Consider the following 27,047-nt stretch of genomic DNA (forward strand, 5'->3'; position numbering starts at 1 on the left):
AATTTGCGATTTAGAATTTGTTCGCAGACAAACGGACAGAAAAAATTTTTAAAAAAAATGTATTCTGATAGAATTGCTGTTGACCGATTTCGTTCATAATTTAACTCAAATCTAGAGATTTCATCGATTCATTTTCCTCTGAAATATCATTGCTGCGTTTTTGAGTTCGTTGACAGACAAATTCCAAAAATGTCCTTTTCTGACTCAATAAGTTCTAAAAAGTGCAGCTCATCAAAATTAGAGGTCAAATTTTACCAATTCTTTTCCTTGGTATGTTAGAGGGGAAAAAAAAAAGAGAGAGAGATTAATCATTAGTGATAAATGAGTAAATATTAAGAGAGAGGAGTATGAGAAATGATGCGTTTGACCTTCTAAATAGTTAGTAAATACCATTCTAGGAAAAAAATAAAAGAGTGCGAAGTCAAAGCGAAAGAAAAGCACGATGTCGTGCACCTGGGGAGTTTATGATTCCGAGAAATATTAAGTAAGATGCGTGTCAATTATGTCAGGCAGAGTGGTTTAAGGACGTAAATCACGTAAAACGCTTTTTGAAGTTCACGGTATTATTCTAACGCTTTCATAAATTCTTTTGTTTGCAGTTCTGATAAGAATAATGGCACAATAGGCGAATTTTTTTCCTATTTCGCAGATATTGAATAAATTTTGAAAAAAAAAAAAAAAAAAAAACTTGCGATTACTCAACAGACATGAATTGCTGTTTTTCTAAAAAGCAGACTGATTGTTTTCGGAAACTGCTGAAGGATTTATCGTGTTTCATTTATCAAAGTTCAGGAGATTCTACTGTTTCAAAAAATGGACTTCTAAATATATACGTAGATGTTTTGTGTTATTTAAAAAGTAAGATGAGCATTTTTTAATCTGTAATTTCAGAATCATAAAGTCACGTTTCTACATTTAAATTAATTTTCTTTGAAGTAATTTAAAAATATCAATGAACGTTAATATTTTTTTAAAATATTTTTTCAACCTTTCAACTTCTTTTTATTTAATAATCAGCGAAGTTCGGTGTCAAAAGTAAGTGATGTTCTACCAGAAAAATGTTGTCAACGTCGGTTTGAAATTTATATTTTAAGTGGATGTACCTTTTTAAAAATGTCTCAACCTAAAAATTACAATTATTTTTACAATGAAGAACTAGAGTAAGCAAATATTAAGGGATATTATTAATTATATTATATAAAATCTTGGCACCTTTGGCGACCAGCTTGTTTGTCCAAATTATTGATGTTTTAGGCTATTAAATGGTTAATACAGATCACCTTTAAAAATTTTCAACTTGTTATGATAGCCTGGAAAACATGACATTTCTTTTCATCTTTTTCACCCTATTTTGACTAAATAAACTCATCCTGAAGCATGCACAAACTGTGTCACGTACGTTAGCGTTTTATATACATAAATTATTATAAGTGCAAAACTGTGAAAAATAATTTATATTGTTGAAATAGTCAGTAATAACAATTATACTACTTACTGAAGCTATGACAATTAACGAAGGAAAGTTTAATTAATGATCATTACAAATAAACTTTTTTCCATTTCAACTAAATATATAAAAATAAAATGCTGCTCTGTTTACCGTTACATTCCTTTTAATTAATCTATGAAGAAATAATATTACAAAAGGTGAATATCTATATCTGGTTTTAACAATCATTTACTTATTTTCTCAATAAATAAATAAAACTGTCTTTAGTAAGAACGTAGTTTTATTATATTTATAAAATGAATTTGAAATCGTATCAATACAACTAATAAAAAATCACTATTTTTAGCTCTCGTCTTTCTAAATAATTTATTACATTCCTTTCATTCATTTTTTAAAAATTCCTTTAACGTGCTGTATGGATAGAAATTTAAATAAGGGAAGAGGTAGAAGCCCCCCCCCTTTTTTTTTCGTTTTTTAGTATTTTGTTTTATATGCCTCTGTAGTACATATACCTTTCAAGGGACTCCTCCAAAACGACATTCTAATGAGAACGACGCTCTATAGAATTGTGGCTCAAACAACCTTAAACTATTGATACTGTAACCTTCATTATAATAGATAGTTTCTACTCTCTTTTTTAAAATTTTTATTTAGCCAAGATATGCTAAGATTTTGCAGCCATTTTAGTTTATTATCATGTTTGTCAAACTATATTCATACATTTAAATTTTAGAAATTCCAGTTTTATAAATTTGAACAACGTTTAATGGTAACTTTAGCTCTTTTATAACAACATTTCTGAGTTATAATGAATAAATATTCCTAACAATTTTAAATATATATTAAACTTTATTAGGTATGTAAATATAATATTAGAATTATTTTTTAAGGAATATAAAAATTTCTAAATTTATTAAATTTTAAAATATATGTAAATTTTCAAGATTTGAATTTTTAAATAATTTAACCATGCAATAATAGTTACAGCACTTGTTACATTTACCCTTCCGAGACATGCATAATTCTCCTTTCTTGAATTTTTACCTCTGACCATATAACAATAAAGTGCAGTTCTTAATTACTGTATGCATTATGATATATTAGATCAAAATATAACAATAGATCAAATTTAAATCATTTTCTCCTAAAAAAAAATGTGGGCCGCGGTGGCCTGGTGGCCTGGTGGTAAGGTCTCGGCTTGTGAGCCGTAAGGTTTCAGGTGCGAGACCCGATTTCACAGAAGAACCGTTGTGTAAGGGGGTCTGTTCCACGTTAAATCCGTCATGCCAAACGTCCTCCCGCTGGTGTGGCGTGGAGAGGGGATGCCAGCTCAGGTGTCGTCCTCGTCATCTGACCGCGGTTCAAAATTACGAGGTCCGTCCCAAAATAGTCCTAGTGTTGATTTACAACGGGGCGTTAATATAACAAAACTAAAGCAAACCAAAACTAAACTAAACCTAAAAAAAAAATTATTCTTTATCATCAGAAAATTTTTCTGTTTAACTCGACGTTATCTTGAAGTTAGCCTGCCATAAGTAGTTAACTTGATCGAAAATACTTCGATATATCTGCTATACGAAAGTACCCCTTGTCTAGTTCTCTTATAAGGAGGGCAAATACAAAATCGCTTTTAATACTAAGCTAAGAAAGGAAAGGCAATGTTCGTTTCAATATTCCGAGACGACCACTTACCGGTGATTCTACTTCGCTAAGGGGTGCGACGCTGCAATAATAGCACGTTTCTTCGTCATCCCTCCCTCCCTTGAATTTCACTCCGTTAGATAAATTTTTGCTTACGTACTTTTTTTCCCTCCTCACATGTATGTGAGTGTCGTGTCGTTTTTGATCATGATTTTTTATTTTAATGCGAAATTGCTTATTGATTGCTTCTACTTCTAGTTCAAGTCGCAAAAAAGCTGTAAGGAGTGGCACGAATATTATTTTATATAATATCATTAAATTTGATCGAGATTATCTATCGTTGTTTATCTCAAAATGTTATAAAAAAATTCAAAAATAAGTAAAGAAAGAATTGTTTTAAACATAGGCTTCATGCTGTGTAAAAATTGCTCTTAATGCGAATTAGTATCTTTTTCCGACAGTATTACGAGTTATCCACAGTTTTTATGCCCCCTAAGCCCGCGAATAATCCAAATTCACTTTATTGTTAAATGTAAACATTTCTTTTCATCTTTCTTTTCACCCTATTTTGACTAAATAAACTCATCCTGACGCATGCACAAAAGCGCGGAGGGTTTTCGGATCCGAGAACGGACAGTATTGAAAGTTCGAAACTGGCGACGCATTATTGAATACCTGCGTCGCTACAAGAGATTTAAAATTTTGAAATGAATTGGAACTAAGACGTAATTCAGAAGCTTCAGCATATTATACTTTTAAGCAGATCAATTAGTCATGCCATTTTTACATTCGTCTTTAAGTTTATTAACTCTGTCCTTTGGAGATATAGAACTCTAGGTTCATTTTTAACTGAAATGAGATAACTACACACTTACGTATGTATCATTTTAACTTTATCCAGAGATACGGACGTTGTCTCTTACATCAATAAATTTGTTACAAAAATCCGATTAATAGGTAAGAAAATAAAGGAAAATCAGAATTAAACATGTCAAATTGCCTCTCTATAATAATGTTTGGTAATAGTGATATAGTGTTCCATACTTCCTTGGTGCAGATATATTATTAGAAAGGAAATATGTTTGAAAATCTCATTAAATGGAAAACATTTTGTTATATACAAAAAAGATATTTTACAACTACCTCGGGGTGTAGTAGACTCTTCTGCATAACTTGTGCGTGGAGTTGGGTTTGGCATCACGTAACTTCCACGAGGCGTTGTACTGGCATATGCATAGTCTTCATCGGATGATTCAACTTCGCCCATCCGATCATCTTGTAACGTCGAGATGCTTGATTGAGATGCAGCAGCTGAAGAAAGTTATTATTTAAAATTATTGCAATGTATGAGATAAAGATCAAAAGAATTATACATAATTTTATTTATATGATCAATTTCTTGGTCTAACATTTTCTCCCAACGTTCACCATTGGCTGAAAAGAATTCGTGTTTACTGGCAATAAGTATCAAATTCTTACTTACTAGTCAGCAGCATTAATACAGCAGTTTGTAAGTATTCGATATTTTAGGTAGTCATTCTACTCTTTAATTGGAGCTAATATCTGTCTTCATACAAAAAACTCTCGAGTCAAAAAAGCTACAATTGCGGTAATAATAATTACCTGTTGTAAACGGTCATGTGCTATCATCCTCAATTGATCACACCATTTCTAGTGGTAAATATCCAACACTAAAAAATTAATTGCAAAAGTGTTAATTTTAAACTACACCGGTGTTAATCATTAACTTAGTTATTAAAAGAAGTCTTGAAATAGCGGCTAGTATTGGATACTACGTTATTGAAGATTATTATTTTATATTTTATTCTTCATAATATCCTGTCGTGGTAATTTTTTTCAATCTGGTTCGATCTTAAAATATAAGATTTCCTCACTAGTACGTAGGTACAATAGTAATCAGATACCGTAGTATATACATTATCAGTTTTTTTCTGCAAGTCTGCAGTAATCAGAAGTTTTCTGAAGACCTTCTAGTTAATCACAGCTGATAATAAATGAGAAAATATTTTTGAGTTTCTTTCTCTGAAAATTAATTGTACATTCTCCCACTAACTTGCACTAATATTTTTTCTCTCACTTATGTGCAAATGTATGGAAGTACTAATTGTATATTGATAGGAATATTTCCCTTATTGTTTCTTAAATCGTATTTACATCGGAATAATATTAGCGGAAAATTGAAAAAAAAAAAAAAAAAAAAAAAAAAACGCAATTCCATTGAGATTACATGTTTTTCCAAATGTTCTATTACTATCCCAGTGTAAACGTGACTATATATAAAATGTTCTTATATGATCCAGTTGATGATATTTGATTCAAATGATGTAACAGATTTTTCTTATATAAAGTATTCTTCAGGAAACGCAGCATTTTTTTTTTTTTTTTTTTGCATAATTTTTTCAGAAGTCTCTTTGTCAATTTATAACTCTCATTTTTAGCTGATTGTGTTTCAAAATTTATTTTCAAGATTTTTAAGGCTCAAACTTACCTGTGACGTAGCTGGATTGATTTGAAAGAGATGATCTGTTTGATTTCGGATTTTCATCAAACGATGTGATTGAAAATGATCGTCCATTATCTTCAAACGGATCATCATATATAGAAGGTTCACCATAAATGTCTTCCATTGTTCGGGAATGAAAAGGATCGTTTCCTTCAGTGACAGAGGTAGTTTTAAAGACACTTTGATTGGTAGGTGTCTTGTCTTGGTGTTCATCCATAACTTCAGGAAATTTGTAATTTTCATATGTGTGAGAAGAAGTTCTGTCATGATGGCCATTGCTTGGTTCAGGAAATTTGTAATTTTCACTCGATGATTCGAAAGATTTATCACCTATAGTTGAATATGTTTCTTCTTCGGCAATTACTGCTTGATATTTTTCTTTTTTAGGTGTTGCATATTCCGATTCCTCATTTGGTGATAAGAGTTGTTTACTGGGGGGCAGGTTTGCTGTAAAATTGATTTTTTGCATCCATTCATCTCTTTTGATATCATTTTGGGCTTCAAACAGAAATGCTGAGTTATCAGACAACTCCAACCTGAAAATATATTTTTTCTTGTGATAATCCTTTGGAATATAGCATCGGGCTTTCAGTATGTTTACTGGAGGTTTAGCAGAGTGACTTTCAAGGAAAGCTTTCTTGTCCTTAAAGAAACACAACAACTGGCCGCAAAGAACTGTATATAGTGTCTTCCACTGTCTTGAACTTGCACGTTTTCCGCCACTGTCAAGCTCGTGTTTACGGTTAAGAAACCCTTCAGCTCTTGTTGGTGGAACTGATGGAGGTTTTTGGTACTCATTAAGTTTTTTCCCAGTAATGACTGGTGTTACAGGTTTATTAATCGGGGTCTTGGCATCAGGTTCGTGGTATGACAGTCTATTACTTCTCATAGATGCTCTAACACTTCCTATTCGTTTGAATCCAGAAGGTGTTGTGTCTCGATAATCATCATCCGAATCTTCAATCTGAGAAACTTCAGTTGGTTTTCGTTCCATTCTTCTTTCCTGTAAAAATGATTACAAATTAAGGAGGAATGCTTCATTTTCACTATTTAAGAAAAAAAAAAATACTTAGAACAGATATTCAAAATATTTTGTACCTCCAATAGCCTCTCCTCTTCCCTGCGTCTGATTTCCTCTAACTTTTGCTGTTCTAAATTCCTTTCATTTTCTAATCTCATTTTCTCTTCCTCTTCTCTTCTTTTTCTATCATCTTCTTCTAACTAAAAGTAAAAGGGTTTCTTTTATGAAAGACGTGTAATTTTGCTAAGTTATGTACTTCACGGAACTACATTTTTCTTACTATTTACTTGATGCTATATGCTCAAATGTATCTCTAACATACTTCATTAATTTTATATATTGCTCACTGTAAATCCTGATAATTATAACAATTAAAAGTTTCACTATTAACTCACATAATTTATTTTTCATAAAAAACAGAATTAGTGCAAATATGGATTAAAATAATATGCCAAGTAGCCTCAATTTTGCATTTATACAATATTTAAAAATTTTACTTTCAGTTTTGAAAATGTTTCAGTGTATGAATATTTTTATTCCTACATTAATATTCTTATTTTAAATTCGATAATAAACTTACTTTAGTAGATGATTCTAGTTCTCTGAATTTAGCCTCGTACAGTTCTATTTTCTTCTCAAATTGTTCGTGCTTCTGTATAAGATACTCCACTTCTTCCACTGAGCGTCCATTCTCTTCTGCTAAATTGTGTTCTTGAGTATTCAACCACATTTCAAGTTCTATCAGTTTCTTTTTGAATAGCTAAAAGAAGCAATAAACATATTATATTCATCTATAGTTACTATCACCCTTATTCTTTTTACTAAGAACCGGTATTTTAGTTTAGAAGAAATTAAATAATATTTTGTTTCGAGCAGAAATTCAAAACAGTTTTTTCTTTTTAAATTTTGATGCATCTCAAGAAAAATTATTCCATCCTTTTCTTCTGAAAATCGCTAAACATATCAGATCAAGATAGCCAGAAAAGCGAATAACTTTGAGAAAGCAGATGACCTCGGCTCAATTGAAAAAGGATCGCAAATTTTGTAGATAACACACTTTGTGTGTAATAAATTCTAGCTATAAGGCAAGGAACAAATGTTATTTAATATTTGCCTTTATTACTATGAAGCAGAACAATACATCGAAATGAGTGAAACCAATTGTGATACTGCATAAGAATGCAATAGAGAGAGGTGATTTTTTTTTTTAATTATGTAGTATTTATCTTATATTTACTGTAATTCTGAGAATCCGTATAGATGTTAACATCCTACCATGCCACCAGATTTTTCGCTAACTGAGCCCATATTGATAATGACAACAACAACAAAAAATAATAATTTCAATCTTATATCTATCCCCTAACAACCATTTCTAATCTTACTGAACAAGCGAAACATTCGTGAACATGAGCCCCGCTGAATGATATTTGACTCTTGTAAGCTAGAATTCATATTCATGTTTATGCTCCGATTCAATAACGTGGCAGTTACACGAGTCACTGAAAAGTAATTCCATCTCGTTTTACAATATGTTGCACATGCATTCTTAAACATGCTCTTGAAGTTGTAATTGCTTTTATAATTGCTATAAATGTGTTATTTCACTGACTCGGTGTAATGAATCCTTTCTATTTTTGCCAATGTTTGTTGAAAGTCATTCTATAATGTGTATCATTTGAATGCCATGTATTTTTTTAAAAAAAGTACTGTAATTTAGAGCAATTATAGAAAATATATCTTAATGATTTTACTTGCAATCTCGGAACTTTAATACATAGTATCAGTTTATGTATAAAAATTGAAAACTTACTAGAAGATCCATAGTTTGCTCGTAAATACTTCGTCTTGTATCCCAAGTACCCAACAGATCATTTAATGAGGAACGTAGACCATCTACTTTTGTTTGAATGTCTTGAGATAAGAAATGCCCGCTTGCTATGATCTCCTTTCCCCGAGCTTCAAAAAGATCGAATGATCTGAAACGAGCTTCTATTTCTGATTTATAACCTTCATGCTGAGCCATTAAATCTTCACAAGTTGCGACATCTTCAGGCAGTTCAGTACTCGTTATCAAAGCCGATATCTCATAAATCCATGCACTGAAAAAAGGAAGAATGAAGGGAATGAATGAAAGGGGATAAAAATCGTAGTTTCATATTAATTGCAATTTTATTGACGATTTTTATAATATATTGACTGGAGAACTCGATGAAATTCAACTTACTGGAAATCTCTCGCCTCATCAAAATAAGACTGCAACTGTTCAGCTTGCTGCAATCTGTCTTTCCTGTTTGCTGCTTTTTCGGTACATTTCTTCCAGGAACTCATGACGGCCTGCTGTTTTGCTTCTATATCTTCTTTGGAATCGGGGAATTGAATAGCCAGATTACTTGCCTCTTCACACAGAGCTTGGACTTGCTCTTCAATGGCCTTGAGATCTCCCTATAAAACATATCAATGACATACCACGATGATAAACATTTCAAGGAATTTTAATGATTTTAGACCTTGTAAGTCATTGTTCTTTTATAAATTGGTTTAAATGCATATAAACATTATTTTAACCACATGTTTGGCGCAATGTAATCATATATGGCTCTTGTTCTATAAAAAGTCAACCATCAAATTCCAATAAAACATCCTATGTTTAAGTGTATGTGGTGTATACATGTGTCCTGGACAGCAGATATTTTTGATATTTCGTGCAGAACTGTTTTCAGTTCAGTTCCAGATTGCAATGAAATGTTCCTTGTTGTCACATTTTCTACTTATCAATACTTAGTTCATAATGAACTATATTAGTTGAATTCAAGATCCAGGCTTGGCTTGGCCAGGCCTGGACAGAAACGATTTAGCTTCTGTGGAATTCTTCTCAACTTTTATGATCCCACAATCGTTAAACTTATAAGACTAATACGGATGGATAAGCCTGAAAAAGAATTATAAAAGAAATAGCGAAATACTTTATGCTATTTTGTTTACTCCTGCTTTTTTTTAAACATATTTTAACCGTTTTCTTGTTTTTGAATTTTTATTCTATTTGATTCTTATATAGAAATTCATTCATATATTATACTTTACATACTTCTGTTACTATATAAAGTTAAAAAAATTTTTAGATTTTTTTTCATTGATCCCTACAGTTCTTCCTTATCAACGTATTCGAATGTATGCTCGGGAGCTACAGCATCACAGATTGAAATTCAAGAATTTTGATCACTTTAATTTAAACCCTTTAGTCATGGAAGAGCGATAAATCGATATTATCGATAACAATAGCTTGATTATCAAGCTATTGTTTTCCTTTTTTACACATTTAGTTTCAGCGAAAATATTGCGTTTTAACACAGTTTCTGAAAATATAAATTAATAAAATATTGTTTTTACTTCAATTGTATCATGATGTCTCAGTAATGTCTTTATGCTTTCCAAATCCTTGCCGTAATCTTCCGAAGACAAGGCAACGTCTTTTTCATGAATCCAACTGACTGTTTCATCCACACTCTTATAGAAAGCTTGAACCGATTTCTCTTGTTCCAAAACCTATTATAAGAAATAAAAATTTGAGATGAATCAAGAGATCTAAAGCAATGAATACTTAAAAATATTACCGAATCTTTATATAAAGCAAAAAATTAAAAAGTTTTTTGAACATGCTTTTATTAATGCACTAGAAAGAATTTTTTAAGAGTTCAATTATATTTTTAATTTTTAACTTATAATTCATTATTGTAAATATTATAGACTCTTGAAATCAATTTTTTCGGTATTCATTACAAGTGGCGCCACGCGTATGGAAGCAAAAATTAATTAAATGAATAAATCATCTGATAATTTAATTCTGAAAACAATAAACTAGTGCATTATCAACGATATCTGGTAAGTGTACAAATTTCTGGACTATCAAACCAAAACGGGTGGAAAAAAATTGATTGTCATATTCCGCCTTTAGAAACATGCAAAAACTAGCTAAGTGAAAAGCATTTGAAAACGATAAAAAATACATAAGCATACAAAATAAATTTAAAAATGCTTAAAAGTATGATGCAGATAGAATTATAATATCATTGCTGTGAAAGTACTGAAAATAAATAATTAACTAGAGGTTATAATATAACAAAAAGCATGAATTTTAGAAAGATTGGAAACAAATAACTCCTCCAAAAAATAAACTTTTTATAAAAGAAATTTATAAGTTTTTATTAATGGTTTGTTCTTAAATTATAAATTAAGGAAAATTCTTCTTTTGAACTTAAACTAAAATAAGTAATAATTAACAAAATTAATTTGCCAATAACTTTCAAAGAGACCCTAACTAGAGACCCTTTTTTTTACTAAGGATGTAGTTAAGTATGCTTAATGTACTTTTATGTAACTTAGAATCTATGTTCCGATCTGTTATATGGTGGTTTAAGTATGATTTTACTATATCAGTGAGAGCCAAGTTGGAATCCTAGTTTACATTTGGGGGTTCTATATGCATCAGAAATCCAACTTTCGCCATCATATAGCTCGAAAAGGGGTAAACAGAACCATTTTTTACATTTTAAGGCCAAAAATGGTAAACGTTGTAAGCCCAAGAGTAAAAATATCGAGAAAATGCAAAAACTGTTTACCACATTGTAAAACATTGCTCATTTAAGAGTTTAACGTGGAAAACAATACTTGACTTTGACATCTATTACCATTTCAACACTTTAATCGTGTAATACAGTAAAATGTTACTTTCTTTGTATTTGTCTGATTAATTCTTTTAGTGAAGTCGATTAGTCGCTAATAGTCACAACATAATAGGACATAGATATGTGTATAAATTACACATATTTTTTTAATCGAAAGATGACATCCATTAATTACTTAATTTTTGATCATTGATAATTCGATACATGCCATGTTAAATGAATTAAAAGTAATTCAAAAATTCTGTGAAATAAGAAAAATATATATGTCATCTTTGTTTGAAAAATTTGTGAGTATTTCATTATTTGAGAAAAGTTTTCGATATTGTTTTTCAAATTTATCAAAAAAAATTGTCATTGTTCTCTGAAGTTTACTATTTATTAAATATAAGTAACTAACACATGATTTACATTCAAAGTTTCCGTCATAGCACCTGCCCATTGATTTCGAAAATGAATCATAATTACTTGAAGAAAGGAATCATAATTACTTTGTGTCTTGACTCAGCGGATTCCTTAAGCTTTTCCCATGTTGCTTGAAGTTCTTTTAGCAGTTCATCTACGTTTTCAGATTCTGTGTGGCGTTCTTCTATCAAAGTATTTCCACGATCTTGAAGTAATATCAAGGTGGCTTCATGATTGTGAAAGCGATTATCAAATACTTCTAACTTTTGAAGTAAAGCCTGGAATAAAAGGGAAAGAAACTTTAATTCCGATTATAGTATAAAGAATTGACAATGGGACAGGAATTAAAGAATAGTTTTAAGTCATTCATTGCCATATTGATTCAGTGATGTCTCATCCGTTAAGAAATAGAACAGCGCTTTATGAACTCAAAGTGGTGTTTGTAATCCCCATTAATCTCCTCTATCGAACCAAGTTCATGAGTAAATGACTCACGATAAAGAAATTTTCCAACTTCTGTTGTTAAAGCGACAATGTAGCAACTAGCGATTAGGTAGCACCTGAGTAAGAAAATTAACTTAGTTTCAATGTATGAGTTAGTTTGCTTCGGAGATTTTCAAGAGGAATTCAGTCACATTTATGTTTCTCCTAAAGGAAAATTTACAGCAGTCAGTTGAATTGAAGCAAATAATTAGCTGTTAAAATGCACATCGGTTTACCGATTTTTGAATAATGATGATTAAGAATGCAATAAAGGGATAGAACACATAATATTTCTCGATTCTCAGCCTTGCCACACTTCAACCCATTAGGCTACTAGTGTTTTTTTTTTTTTTTTTTTTTTAAACTTTTTTTTTATGTGACTCCTTTAGAGGAGGGGGGAAAACCTGCTAACTGAAAGTTAAAAAATAAGTAAGGAAAAAGAATAATTTAATAATAATAATAATTAAAACAAAATTCAATTGAAACAATTTAGAAATTTTCAACGAAACCTTTTGAACCAAAAGGGTCGTTTTTTAAAATTATTTTTTAATGGTTATTGCAAACCCGATATCTTAAAAAATGAAACATAATTCTCATCTCTATCACCAGGCGTAGATATTTTTATAATTACTGACAATGAACTCAAAGAAATACTCTTACTTTAAAAGATTTATGAATTTTTTTACTGAAGTCTTTAGAAATAAGTTATTGTTGGGTATCTGTTATTATGATGCGATAAAAATAAAGAATATCCTCAAATTAATATGCAAAAAAATGAATATTCATTTCATGATAATATCAAAACAAATATATAATAGTTTATAGATAATGTAAAGAAAAAAAATGCCTTCTTTAATAAAACATTTATTTCCATGTTTTATTTAAAAGTAAAAACGAACTTAGCCAAATTAATGTAAAGAACTGAATTAATATTTATTTTATGATAATACCAATGCAATGATATGTAATAGCTTATAGATAATGTTTAAGTACAGAACTGAATGAATATTCCTTTTATTATAATATTTAAGCCATTATTTGTGATAGTTAATAAATAATATATATAAGGAAATATAGATAATGTTAATGTACAGAAATTAATAAATTAATGTACATATAATTGAATGATAATTCGTTTTATTCTCATATCTCATCAATGGTATTTGAACGTTTAAAGATAATATGCCCATGGATGCCCCAGATAATGTTTTATTTTCAAATTTGCCCCTAGAAATAATTTAAATAAAAAGAATTCACGTATATAAATAAAAAAACCAATCAAAAGTAAAGAAAATTAAATGTACAGAGCTTTGTGAATCTTTTAAGATAATGATAAAGCAATTATATGTGATAGCTTTCATAAATTATTGTGATCGTAGTGTTTTTATTGGTGATTAATAAAATTAAAAGTGAATAATGTTGAATTACCTCTACATGCTCTACGTCCCTTCCGTGGTCCATGGAACTTGAAACATTTAGCATAGCTTTTAACTGCGAAATCAAGCCTTTAACGTCCCTTTCAAAGACAAAATAATCTTCTTTTTCTCGTAAAATGGCGGTCTTCTTTAGTATATTTTGTCTGAGTTCTTCATAGAGATCATTTACTTCATCCTGAAAAATATTACATAGTTAATTAGAAGTTTATGAAATTATGATATATCCTCTCTCTGACGAGTTGGCGGAGATGACGTAGGGAATTACTTGATATTTAGCTAGCCTAGTTTGATTGGTTAGAAAACGAACATGAATGACAGTTTATTTTGTCTAGCTCCATTTGGCTTCTTTATAATATACGATTGAAGATCTATCAATAAGAAGAAGGAAGAGAAAAGGAATGCGCCGAGTTTATCACAATCAAATTTATTACAACCTTATTATTTATTTGCGATTTGCTCTCTATTTCATAATCTTCTACCTTTCAACAAATGCACTCGTCTGAATGAGGTCGAAAGGCAGTCACCACCTCGTCAGAGCCGCGCTATAAAAGTGACTGTTTATATGAAAATTGCATACCTGTTTCTTTTGAATGTTTTCAGCATCAAAATGGCCTCTTTCGATCAAATTCAAGCTGAGATTCTCCAACATATCTATACTTTGCCGGAATCCATCTGAGGCTGCTTCTACAGCGCTAAGTTTCTTCTGAAGAGCCTAAAATGTAAAGCTTATTTAGAACTAAATACAACTTATTTTGAATTTTAAAAGCAAATTTTGGTAAAAGATCCTCTTTTAAATATCGGAAAAAATGCTTTTACATGCATGTTCATATTTTTTGAAAACAATCCAAGCTGAATATTTCTGGAATTTTAACCTGAATATTTTATTTAAAAGATTTACAATCGAATGCAATATCAAATTTTATAGGAATTATTTCCAAATCTTTAATCTCTTGTTCCATATTGAATTCTATGATTTCAGAGCTTAATCGTAAATCATCATCTTGATTAGATACTTTTTCAGATGTATCTAGATCACGAAAAGTATTTCAATGGTAAATATGCAGATTTATTTGAAGTTATATTGGATATATTCACTTTTGTTTGTCTAGTGTATTTTTTGACGCAAGCGCCAGATTTGACTTACGCTATTCCAAATAGACTGTATATAAATATTCTCATATATGATTAGGATCATTTGTATTCTTTTCTTATGGATTGAAATAATAACTAAAAAAAAAACATCTAGCCTGTTATACAAACTCTGAAAACTTATTAGAGAAATCTTGATGTAAATTATGTACGTTACTGAATAATTTGCGTCAAAATTTTTAATCGTATCTGCTTTAAAAATTCCGTTTTGCTTTATTAATTGTATTTTGTTCTTTAATGTTTATTGGGTTTTAAACATTTTCTGAACTGCATGATTCCACGTTAGGTTACGGATATTCTGCTTGAGGTATTTAATATGCCTAAGCATAGAATAGATTAATTGAAACAATTCCTTTCTCGTGCCATTGGTGTCAAGATATGCAAACTTTACCTGAACTGAATAAATATCTCGTTCTGGTTCACAACCAACGACTTGGTTAAGTTTCTCTTTCATCCACATTTCTGCCTGAGTCGCTTCAAAGTAATACTGTAAAAAAAAAGAGAGAAAGATGCAATGATTATTTATATTTTAAAATTTGGGTAACTTATATCGGAATATGCAAAACTATTTTTAGAAATATTATTCATTATCAGATGAGATTAATAGTAAATCGTGAATTTGAAACAAATTAGTATGGCTGGCTTAAGAGAGTTATAATGAAAGTCTTTAACCTTTTTTTTTATAAGGTTTATTATTGCTTATTTGTTGGTATATATATCATTAAACCATTAAGACTTCGGTCTCCTGATGACAGTAATTTGATGCATCACTTATTGCACCATATATTATCTCCTTGCCCACTAAACCATGATATACCTTGTGCGAAGGCTTATTATTGATAGAAAAACCTTATGCTTGGCTCAATATGATTTAACATAGTTCTTCCTCCAATAAACCCTACCTACCTACCTATATACCTTATTATTGATAAAGAAAGACAATGATAGATAAAACCATGGGCAGTCTGAAGTAACCACAAATCTCACTTCTTAATGACTTAAAAAAAGGAAAGAAGGCATTTTCTTATTTCACCTCTTAAATGCCATTCTGAAGAGAACATCTTGAATTGTGTCATAATCTAAATGTTAAATTATGCTGGGGTTTAGTAAAATCCACATATGACAACAAATTTTTTCTACATTTTGGAAGTATTAAAATTTAAAAATAAAACTTGACTCTTAATAAACTCTTTAATGCAAGTTAGAAAAAAAATAATTGAAAAATTATTTTGATTTTTTTTTTTTTTTTTTTTGTAGATTAATGTATAAGAATCACGTTATGAGCATTAGTTATGGCAGTTATTATACAGTTTAGTCGCACTGTTTCTTGTCAAGACAAAACACTGAAACTGAAAAAAATTCCCAGTCTTGTATATCCAATGTTTTATATAGGAACAACTACAACAATAAAAGAATCATCTCCTCTTAGTTCCTATTTTTTATTTTACCATAAAAATAAAGAAAGTAGACAAAACAAGAACCAGGAGTATCAAATGGCTGCACTGATTTTTTTTTTCCTTTTATTTTCAATGAATCTTTTATTTATTTTATAATTAAATAAATTATTTAATTATAAAGTACCTAAGTAAGTTTATAAAGTAATTAAAGTTAAATTTTAGCACACATTTTTTCTCCTTTTAGTAAAGTTTTGAAAATCACTCACTTTTTGGGCTTCTAAAGCATCAGCTAATCTAAGACGTCTCAAACTGATAGCGTCTTTCAAATACTGGAAACGTTCTTCGAGATGTTGTACTTTAACTGCAGTTGCTTCATTATTTGATCTGTAGCCACGCTCTATGACTGATGAAATGAGTGGTTCACGGGAGGCCATTTCTGTTTCTAAAGCCTAAGCGATGCAAATAGATTTCATTTTTTAAATACTTTTCTGGTAATAAATTAGGGTATAAATTATTTTTTATTATGGTTTTTTTTTCATTTTAATGTAATATTACCTGCAACTTCTTTTGAAGAGCTTGTACAGACATCACATCATCATAACGCTGGTCAGTTTCGCATATTTTTATATTTCCTTCGATCCACGACAATTCATCATTGATATCATTGTCTATCCTGGTCACAAGAAGAGATTCTTCCAACTTAGATTCTTGTTGTTGCAAAGTATCCTCTACAAGCCGATATCTGGAAAATAAGTAGAATTTATGAGAAAAATACCTATGTCGTTCCATTTCTTTTAATTTCCCCGTTTCTAATAATTTCTATATAATTTAAACTTTCGGGTATTTTCAAATGTTGATGGCAGATTTATATGTCCTAAGGAATATAAGATTGAAATTTTGGCTAATTTAAAAACAGAATAATGGAGGAGGAGCCGAAAAAATTGGCAACAAATTCTTCAAAATTAGTAAGAGTAAATAGTCAAACAACAAAAGGATTTTAGTTTAAAGCAATTCAGTTAAAAGATAATTTCATACAAATATTGGTATTGATTTTTACTAAGATTAATTTTTGATACTAAGATTAATACTGATACTAAGATTAATTTTTAGTTCATAGAGTGAACTTCAATTCAATGAATTAATGATTAAGTTATCCCTATCCGCTGTATTTGGAAATTTAATTTAAGAATCCACTGAGTATCTTAAAGGAGGAAAATGATAGTGGCGTTATTCAATGTTTTATGATATGTGCAGTCAAAATTGTCGTGAAAATTCATGCGCTCTGGACTGTTGCACAATTTTGGTCCTTAACAAAGCCGTAACTGGACATTTGAGCGCTTATGGCTCGATGAAAATACTAGTTTACCTAATAACCAAAATATATATTTCTTAATATAGCGCTATATAATGTTATTAAAAACTAAATATGATGCAGCTAGCATCTATCTACGTGCACCCTGCCCTTGATAATGTAAATAACTTCTATCACATATACAGTTTAGGGTTTTTCATCGTCTTTCTATAAATATTTTTTTGAACCGATATACATATTTATGAAACACTGCAAAGTCGATGGCTATCTAATTAAAAGCCCTAATCATATTTTTACTTTAAAGATATCTAAAATTAAAATTAAATACATTTTTTTAAATTAAAAATTTAAAAAAAAAATTAGAATAGCAAATTATAAGGCGCCCTTAGATCAGTGAAGCCTATGGACTATATATAGTTCAATTAGCTCACTGGATATGAAGACTCTATGATCTGTTATGTTTGCAAAGTGATTATCAGTTGATTGCAAGACGAAATAGACAGATGCAATACACAGAAAATGAAATTCTGATTGAAAGACTTAATAAAGCACGCCGTCAAAGAAATGCGATTGAAAGCGAGAAATTTTACGTCGTAATGATTGTAGTAAAGGAGAACTATATGATCGAATGTAATATATGAGCTGCTTTCTTTGAAAGTGGTGTAAGTCCATTTTATATTATATGGAAGTACTTACAGGTTTGCATTTGAATTATTTGAAAAATATTAGAATATGTTAATACGCTTATTTTATGTTTTCTGAAATATTAAATTTATTTTTAAAATTTATTGGCTTCGTCGAAATAAGATTATCTCGTTTCATTCCATATATATATATATTTGTTTTCGACATTGTTGTATGATGATGCAATAATCTTTAGAAATAAACAGTAATTTTTTTTTTCTTATGGATGCCTCGGTAGTTCCAAAATTGGCTCATTTCGTAGGCGAGAGTTTCAAAATATAAATATGGGCTATCAATAATTTCTATATTTCTGATATTTCGTGGCGTTTGCATATGAAAAGTGGACTTACATCATTTTCAAAGCAATTATATTTGTAATTTCATTTAGCACGTAAATTTATTTTAATAAAATATTGAAACTGTTTATAAATTTTAAAAAAACTCATGGCAGATTGCAATAATTGTTATCATTAACTAACTTTCCTTCAAAAATGGATTTATACCACTTTCAAAGAAAACTGTTCATATAGTAAATTATATTAAACCTAATGAAGTTTTCGTATTAACCGAAGCGGAGGAGCTTATTGTAGTTTACAATGTAATCCTGTCAACCAACACAGTTTTGCGTATTGTTTGATTTAACTTTCGGGTAATTTAAGCTATGACGATGCACATACAATTATACATAGATCACAAGGCAAGATAGAAGTGGATGGAAAAGGACATTCGATTAAAGGACCAACAATGGACAAGCTGAGAACAAGTCAACGATTTACGATTGAGAGGGAGATACTTTACACAAAAATTGAATGCTGTAGCGGAGAACTATACCTGCGACTGAATATAAAATATTGTAAATTGTATTAATCTTATTTAACTATCCACATTCTTCAAAATGAAGGGTTTATTAAAATCCGAAACACAGTCAGGTCTAAAGATAAAATAGATTTAAAAGACGGTCGTGTCTTTCCAATATTGTTTATTGTGTATGAAGACCATTGAAAAAAAAATACTCTTTGATTTTTATAAAAAGCTTTAAAACAGCTTATGTTTTCAGTCGGATTGTTAATGTACAAATTATGGGAAAAATTATGAGATTATAAGATATTAAATTTTCACTTCTACTATATCTTTTTTTGGGGTGCATTCTTTCAGATGAAAATAAGAATTTAGTTTCCAATAGAATTCATTATAATATAACATGTTTTAATGCCGAGTAGTAAGTAATTAACAATAAAATTGGCTATTCAATTGTGATAAAATTACAAAATAGGGATTTAAAAAATATTTTGAAAGTGTTCACACCAATCTATGGTGAAGATACTGTGCATTGTTTGTGTACAGATTTAATTTAATCTTGTATGCCTAGTAAATTAAAACACTTGAACTTTCAAGCAAAGATTGTTATGGTTGATGAATTAAAACTATATGACTTTTTAAATGTCACATCTTGAAATGAAAGCATATTTTTTGTCTGAATTAAACATCCAATTTTTTTTTTAAAAAAATTCATTCCTTTCTTATATACATATTTTGCTTTATGACAATGCAACTTTTTGTTTAGGAATGTGACAAATAATTTATGTTTTTATGACAGAAAAAAATTATAAGCCTCTATGACAGCCGTTTCCGAAAACTACCGAATCATTTTACCTCTGCATTGTATTTTTTAGTTGAGAAGCAATTTCTTCTTTAGAAAAGTGATTTTTCTGCTGAAATTCTTCTGCAATATCATTTAAGAGTCTTAGATTATCTGCGTATTCTTCAGCCTCTTTTTGTAGTTCCTGAAAATAAATTATGCAAAGAATTTACTTTCTTAGAAAAGTCTTATCAGAATAGGTTTTTAAATTATAGATTACTTTATTAAATAATCATTTTTTTAAATTTATATAATTAAATATTACAATTAAATTACCTGAAAGTAATAAAATTACCTGAACTTTGCTGATTTCCATTTGTAGTGCAGATGCATGAGAATCGTATTCTTGTGATTCTATTTGTGCTTCAGTTTCTTCTAACCAAGTGTTGATATCCTCTAGCTTATGCTTGAATTGTAAAGCCTAAATTCGTAAAATGTAATATCAGTAAAGTTTAAATAGAGATTTTCCAAACTCTCTAGTTTTAAGTATTAACTTTACGCTATGCAATGATGCATATTTGCATCATTGCATAGCATTTACATTTACTTTATCTTATATGAAAGTATAGTAATCTTCGAAAAAAAAAAGATATTCCAAATCATGCATAAAATGCAATTTTGTTTGTGAAAAAAAGTAATTCGATAGTCCAATAAAGCCTGAATATCTTTTAAATAAACTTCAACGGAGAAAGCCATTGGGAGTTCAAGCGGCCTGCCTATAATTGAAATCCTCCAATGAATTGTGCTTGTCCACGATTTATACCTAAGAATTTCTTTTCCAAAAAACGTTTTTTCGGCAAACCTAAGAACTGTTCATAATATAATATATGTACATCCAAATAATAAAGTTGTTTATAAAAAACCCCGTCTTTCATTACTTATTTACTTTTATTATACATTAAGATCGAACTTCAAATATTTTTATAGGATTTGTTATAATTTTTTAAATATAGATTAGTCTCTAAGCTTTGATTCATTATTCTATTGTAATCATCTTTAAATGTCATAGCCGAGATTAACCTTCAATAGTGGCGTAGCTAAGATCTATGGCTCTGTTTATCCCTCCCCCTCTCAGTCATCATAAGTGCTTTAATAAGTGTAAATAACGCCTGCTTAATGGTATTATTTCTTATCTTCTCATAAAATTTAATTTTGAAAAGTGACATACATACATTAATGTTACTAAAATGTCTCCTAAGATGCCCGAAGCATCTATGGCCCTGTGCGCTTCCAACTCTACACCATTGGGCCTTGGGTCCGGTAATTTACCAATGACCATGTTTTTGTAAACATAAGTTTTTTCGCAAAACGATGGAGGATTGGGAGAAGGCCCAGAAATGCCTTAAAAGTAAGCTGCATTGCCACTGCATTAGGGATGATTCACTCATCGCGGTAGTTTTTACCTTTTAGTGTGTGGGCGGCTTTTTTTACTCGTACACACACATACATTGGCGAACAGGTAACATTAAGATTAAGGAGATAAGGTATGTGGTGGAGATAATGATTCGGGGTGAATACTTTACTAAGAGCTTAATGCCTAACACTTAACAATCATGAATACAAATGGTAAACACTAGTCCAAAAAAAGTAAGAAGGCGTCGTATTAGTTGTTATTTGTTACCAAGCCTACTTAAAAGATTGATATGTGTTTATGAGTGGCAAAATTATTCCCAGAATTTGGAGCATGTAGTAACAAATAGTTTATATTTCATATTAGGAGTACTTAGACACTTTGAATGTAATTTATATTTATCATATATTATATCTATAAAAATGTTCTTACGTCAAATGCTTCTCGCAATCTGTCTTTCTTAAAATTTGTTTCATTCATCAAATCTTCCCACAGGTTTTCTAAGTTTTCGATATGTTCTTGAATTTCGACTGCGGCAAAATGGTTCTCTTCTATAAGTTTCTCAGCCTGTTGTTTGAAGCTAACCACCCGAGAATGATTTGCCAGAATTTCAGCCTCAAAGGCAGCATGCTTTTGCGTTTTGCTTAGCAAATTCGTCAAGTCCTTATACGAATCATCTGAGGCCACTCGAATTTTCTCACTCATCCAATTCGAAATCTATCAAAAAAGAGACCAAAAAGTTATAAATGAGTAGCTTGTTTATAACTAAAACTTAACTATTTGAATATATGTATCAATTCAAGAAATATCAATAAAGTCAATTCATTTTGACGTGATAAATGTTAAATGTGTCACATTAATTTTATTTTAAATTCCATTGATCATTTTTCAAAAGGAAAAAGGAAGTGACATCATATCACTGTGTATGACAACGAACAATTTGATGTTGGATGACGCGCGCAGTTTTGTTTATCATGTGATTGGGATGTGAAGTGAAAAGAACTTCATTGGTACATATGAGGGGAAAATAAAAATAAAAATTATAATTTTTTCTTCAATGTTTAGCATTTTTATGGATATCGTATTTTCAACAACTATCCTTTCAAGTTGTATTTAGAGTTGGGAGTTATGTTAGTGAAGTCAATTTTTTTTAATATATACATTAGCACAAAAATTATTTCTTTTTCTTTTCTCCACTGTAACATATGTGCTAACAACCATTAGAAAAACAATTCGAGTTCCATCTATATGTGTTATTATAAGAATTGGATATATTCTTTGTTTTCAAACATGTTTTGAAATATTTTTGCTACTCTGATAGATATGAAATCTAGATTTTTACATTGTCTTTCACCTGAGGCAAAGAAAATGAAACTCTTTGCGATGTTTGTAAACTTAAAACGTTGTGCAAGAATTTTTTTTCTCCTTCGGAAAATGAATATTTAATTGATCTGACACAAGATCATTTTACAAAGACTAGAATACCACTATCTTATACTTTTAATTGTCAATACTTTTCACCAGTAGACAATGATCCACGAAGAATTTTTCGATTACACTTAGTTGAAATTTAACTTATAGTTTTTAATTTAATAAAATAAATATGGATTCTTTTACATGGAAAATGATATTTATTACGTTCAATAGCAAAAATAGTCAGAACAGTCAATATTGATTAAAATTTTGAAAGCTTAGTGTACAAGGAAATTTAATTTAATTTTTAATGTTATGATTCAAAGAGGAGAGATTATAATTTGTGTTAGAGTGAAGTTATGCATGAACATGAGAAATAATTATGCTTTAAATGGACCTTTTATTTCACAATATAAATACCTCATTACTGTTCTCATACTAACTAATACCTAATACTAACCTCGTACATCTCCAACAGAAGTTGTTGCAGAGCCTTAGCATCTTGTAGAGTGTTTTTACGTCGTTCACTTGCTTCCTGTAGAGCATCTCGGCGGCGGCAAATTTCCTCACATCTAGACTGAATCACTTCATAGTCTTCGTGATCTTTGAGATCCAGTGCCATCATTTCAACTTCTCGTATTTTTTCAAAGTTCGTGAAGCAAATCTCTTCAAAATTTTCGTGTTTGCGAATCAGAGCCTCTACACTTGACATGGAGTCCTATTTTTTAAAGAATATGAGAAGCAAAGATTATTAGTGTGCAAATTTTATTTTTTAACTTTTATTCTTAAAAGATTCATCCTTTTTATAATGCAATCCATGCAGCATTTCTAATTTTTTTCGCTTCCAGCATCGCATACGTATATGAGATTTCCCGATTTTCTTTACACGAATCCAGCGTCACAAATATGCGACGAGTATTCATTATCAGTTTATGATATTTGTTTGTCTATCAGCATGTGATAATTTTCTGTTAATCAGTTTATGATAAAGCTTGTTTCACCCAGATGAATTAAGTTATAAAAAGTCCGTAGTTTATTTTTAATTTTCAGATACGCAATATTTTCCTAAAATACTGTAAAAAAGAATTTAAGGTGCTGTTTATTCTTCGCCAATATACGGCATACAGCTACTAAGTATCTCAGCAAAATATATAAAACGACCATCAAATGTTTAAAATGTATCATAGTAATATGCATTTTTTTTTTTTTTTTTTTGTTCTCTATGAATAAACTCCTTGTGTGCCAACAAGTATACCACAAGGCTTACAGATGTAAGTCAATATGAAAAAAGTTTGTATCTTGTTTTTCCTTTCTAATTTCATTTTTATGATATTATTTCATTATTATTATTTCATTTTTAAATAATAAATTGCCTGAGCTCTTGGAGCGGATTTTCATTCGAAGTAAATGGATTAATAAGAAACTATGATTTTCCCTGTTCATAGTCCATAATTAAATACTTAAAAATCAATCAATGCTCTTTAAAGATGTGTAAAAAAATTTAATAATTTTTTAAAAGTAAGTAAGATTTATAAAAGAGTAAAAGTAAAGTTTTTCTTACTTACACCAATGTCTTGGTTAGCAAGGAATGCTTCTTTTGCTGATAACCAGTTTTCGACCTGCTTTGCCTTTTCGACAAAAAGCTGTTAAAAAATAAACATTTTTTTTAAAATTTAATAATTGAAAATTAAAATTAACTAGTCCCGAATAGATGCACAAACATATTCAATTCATTCTTGTACAAACATTCACACACTTCTATTATTAGCAGATAAATCCCGAAAATGTGCTCACAAGCTATAAATATTGCTTACCTGAAGATCTCTGCTTTGTAACAGGGTTTTTAGTCTGTACTCCCAAACCATTTCTAAATCGTTGTGAAGATCTTCCAAAGTTTTCAGGCTTTCTTCTATGCTTCTAGTGTGAACACCTCGAAGACGAATAATTTTTTGACCGGATTCTTGCAGAGATTTTATTTCTTTTTGTCGTAACTCTATTTGGGGCTAAAAAAAAGTAAATAAATAAGTAATAAACAATAGTGTATTATTAAAACATACCTTTTTACATTGATAATCATTTATAAAACTTAAGCACATTTATGCTTAAGTTTTATCATTTTTAAAACTTAAGCATAAACAAAAGAGATTTTAAAACATATTTTTATATAAGTACTAAGCGAAGAAATTTTAAAATTAACTTATTTTCTAAATTCTAGATATTTATTATGAATATCATGTTATCTTGAAATCAGTTATTTTCTCATGTTATCTTGAAATCAGTTCATGAGAAAGATTTATACTGGAACCTATGCCAAAGGGCGCCACTAGTGTAAAATCAAAATTTAATCAAACAAATTGATTAACTGATAGATAAATTTGGAAATACTAAAATAATGTTTTTACCGAGAATGCCCTATTGCATAAGATTTCAAGATCTTAGCAGATCATAAAGAGAGAGAAAAATCGATTATAAATTTCATCATTACAAACGTGAAATATGTCAAATTAAATTAAAATATTTAACAATAAAGATAAATAGTTAAACAAATAATAATAATAATGATTTGTGGCTTGATTCCTTTGAGTGATAGAAAAAGTTTACCCTTCGCTTTCTATATAGGGAAAATACAGCTTATTATTTTAAAACAAATAGGTAAACAAACAATATAAAAACAAATAGATAAAACTAATTCAAATCATAATTAAAGTCCATTTCATAAATGAAAAGGAATAGAATTACTTACTTTGAAATCATCATGAGCTCTTAGAAGACTTTGAGCATCTGTACTATTAGAAGGAACTTCTCCAAACTCTATCTCTGTCACCATTTCGTGAACTATATTAGCCTAAAACATAAAAAAGGTTTCAGACACAGCTAGATAATTCACATATTAAATCGTGTTAAAGTGAAAATATAGTTTAGCATTCAAAAGAGATAATTTACAAATTATTTTACTTTGCAGTTAAAATTTTCCGTATTATTGAATTAAATCTTTACTCGAAATAATCAGTCACAATTTAATGGTTGGCTTCCGTACTATACATACAACCGTATGCATCAATGAAATTTACATTAGAATAATCAATGGTTTCTGAATATTTTATTTACAATATATCTATTTTGGAAACAAAGTTTCAAAAATGAGTTTTTTTCAGGTTTTTATAGTGTTGCGTGTAGAGTCAAATTTTGCATCAAGCCAAAACTAGGTAATTCTCCTTTTATAATTATAAAGATTATAAGAGCATACATTTTCATATGCAACGTGTACATATTTTTAATTTTTAACTCTCCTGAAAAATTGGCTTTATGTGATTTATATTCATCAGGTATTGAGGTACAGATAGATGAATATACTCTATACAGATACATGAATATACTCTAAGAATCTCTTATGAGCATTTCAATGGAAAAAGGGTTTTTTTTTTATTCTTCAATCAGCTTATTAATTATTTGGATTTAAAACAAATATGTATGTTCTTCTGCTCTAAATATTAGATTTATCAATTTTAATAAGTTATTTTTATAAATTTTCATGAATTATTATAATATGCTTTTTAAATTTACTACTAACTTTTCAAATTAAACTACCCAGTCTTAAACTGTCTGTGCTTTGTAGCCTAGTTCCCTTATTTGATTGCTCACATTTCACTTGTTAAAGGTGCTTAAAATTTATCCTTTTTATTTAATTTACCAATATAGATGTAACATAGCATTTATTGCACTTAATTACACACATTTATCTTATATATACACTCTTAAAAAAACGAAATATTTGCAATCCTTTCCAAAATTTTATACTGCCGTACTTACAAAGTCGTTTACATCCTTAATGAATTTTAAGCTGGTGTAAGCCGTGTCCATGTATTCTTTCCTGAAACAAGGTAAAATGTTATTAGAATTCTAAATCTATTGATTTAAAAGATTAAATTTAGGAGAAAAATGCTCATTATTTTACCCGAAAACAGCTAGATTTTAAATAATTTGTTCAACTAAGTTCACATTATAAAATGTATTATTATTTAAAGATATCGTCTATTAGCTTCGATCTAATTTCTCCAAACTTAAGGTCTTAGGCAATGCAATTTCTTTGGAAGCTTTTGTCCCTTTTTCTGAATTTCTTTTATTTCAGTTATTTTTTAGGAGTTCGGAATTTTTTTCGTAAAGAAATTTTGTAGTGAGCACAAGGAACGAGAGTACATGTTGCAATATCAAGATCATATGGAGCTTGTGGCACAATATAATGTGAAATTTCTGCAAACTTCTGTACTTTGGTTATAGATGTGCGAAGCCTGATGAATGTCATGACGAAAAAATAATATTCGGATGTTAACAATACAGACCTTTTGAATGAGCAAAAGGTTCTCTTAAGTAGTTTAGTTTCTCCATGAACTTGACAGAATCAATCATCTAACTATTCGGTACCTACTTAAACTAGATAATGATTTTGAAATTTCTCTAAA

General features: G+C 29.6%; 1 protein-coding gene across 2 annotated transcripts in view; it reads right to left on the reverse strand.

The window, feature by feature from the left end:
• Nucleotides 1-27,047, reverse strand: part of LOC129958123 (spectrin beta chain, non-erythrocytic 1-like) — a 143,207-nt gene that overhangs the window by 5,056 nt on the left and 111,104 nt on the right. The window contains exons 54-74 of one of the 2 annotated variants that reach the window (XM_056070320.1): nucleotides 26,398-26,458; nucleotides 25,331-25,432; nucleotides 24,402-24,590; nucleotides 24,153-24,230; nucleotides 23,048-23,305; nucleotides 21,607-21,891; nucleotides 20,119-20,244; nucleotides 19,838-19,968; nucleotides 16,744-16,930; nucleotides 16,455-16,637; nucleotides 15,183-15,278; nucleotides 14,220-14,354; nucleotides 13,635-13,817; nucleotides 11,810-12,001; nucleotides 10,027-10,182; nucleotides 8,864-9,081; nucleotides 8,450-8,738; nucleotides 7,217-7,396; nucleotides 6,714-6,836; nucleotides 5,601-6,618; nucleotides 4,235-4,402 (exon numbers count right to left, since the gene is read on the reverse strand). In XM_056070320.1, the coding sequence (XP_055926295.1) occupies nucleotides 4,235-4,402; nucleotides 5,601-6,618; nucleotides 6,714-6,836; nucleotides 7,217-7,396; nucleotides 8,450-8,738; nucleotides 8,864-9,081; nucleotides 10,027-10,182; nucleotides 11,810-12,001; nucleotides 13,635-13,817; nucleotides 14,220-14,354; nucleotides 15,183-15,278; nucleotides 16,455-16,637; nucleotides 16,744-16,930; nucleotides 19,838-19,968; nucleotides 20,119-20,244; nucleotides 21,607-21,891; nucleotides 23,048-23,305; nucleotides 24,153-24,230; nucleotides 24,402-24,590; nucleotides 25,331-25,432; nucleotides 26,398-26,458 (4,358 nt within the window). Of the gene's footprint in view, nucleotides 1-4,231; nucleotides 4,403-5,600; nucleotides 6,619-6,713; nucleotides 6,837-7,216; nucleotides 7,397-8,449; nucleotides 8,739-8,863; nucleotides 9,082-10,026; nucleotides 10,183-11,809; nucleotides 12,002-13,634; nucleotides 13,818-14,219; nucleotides 14,355-15,182; nucleotides 15,279-16,454; nucleotides 16,638-16,743; nucleotides 16,931-19,837; nucleotides 19,969-20,118; nucleotides 20,245-21,606; nucleotides 21,892-23,047; nucleotides 23,306-24,152; nucleotides 24,231-24,401; nucleotides 24,591-25,330; nucleotides 25,433-26,397; nucleotides 26,459-27,047 lie in introns of both variants that reach the window. The other variant, XM_056070319.1, reaches the window with a different exon arrangement.

The sequence above is a fragment of the Argiope bruennichi genome, chromosome X1 (genome assembly GCF_947563725.1).
Source record: "Argiope bruennichi chromosome X1, qqArgBrue1.1, whole genome shotgun sequence".
Lineage (NCBI taxonomy): Eukaryota > Metazoa > Arthropoda > Arachnida > Araneae > Araneidae > Argiope > Argiope bruennichi.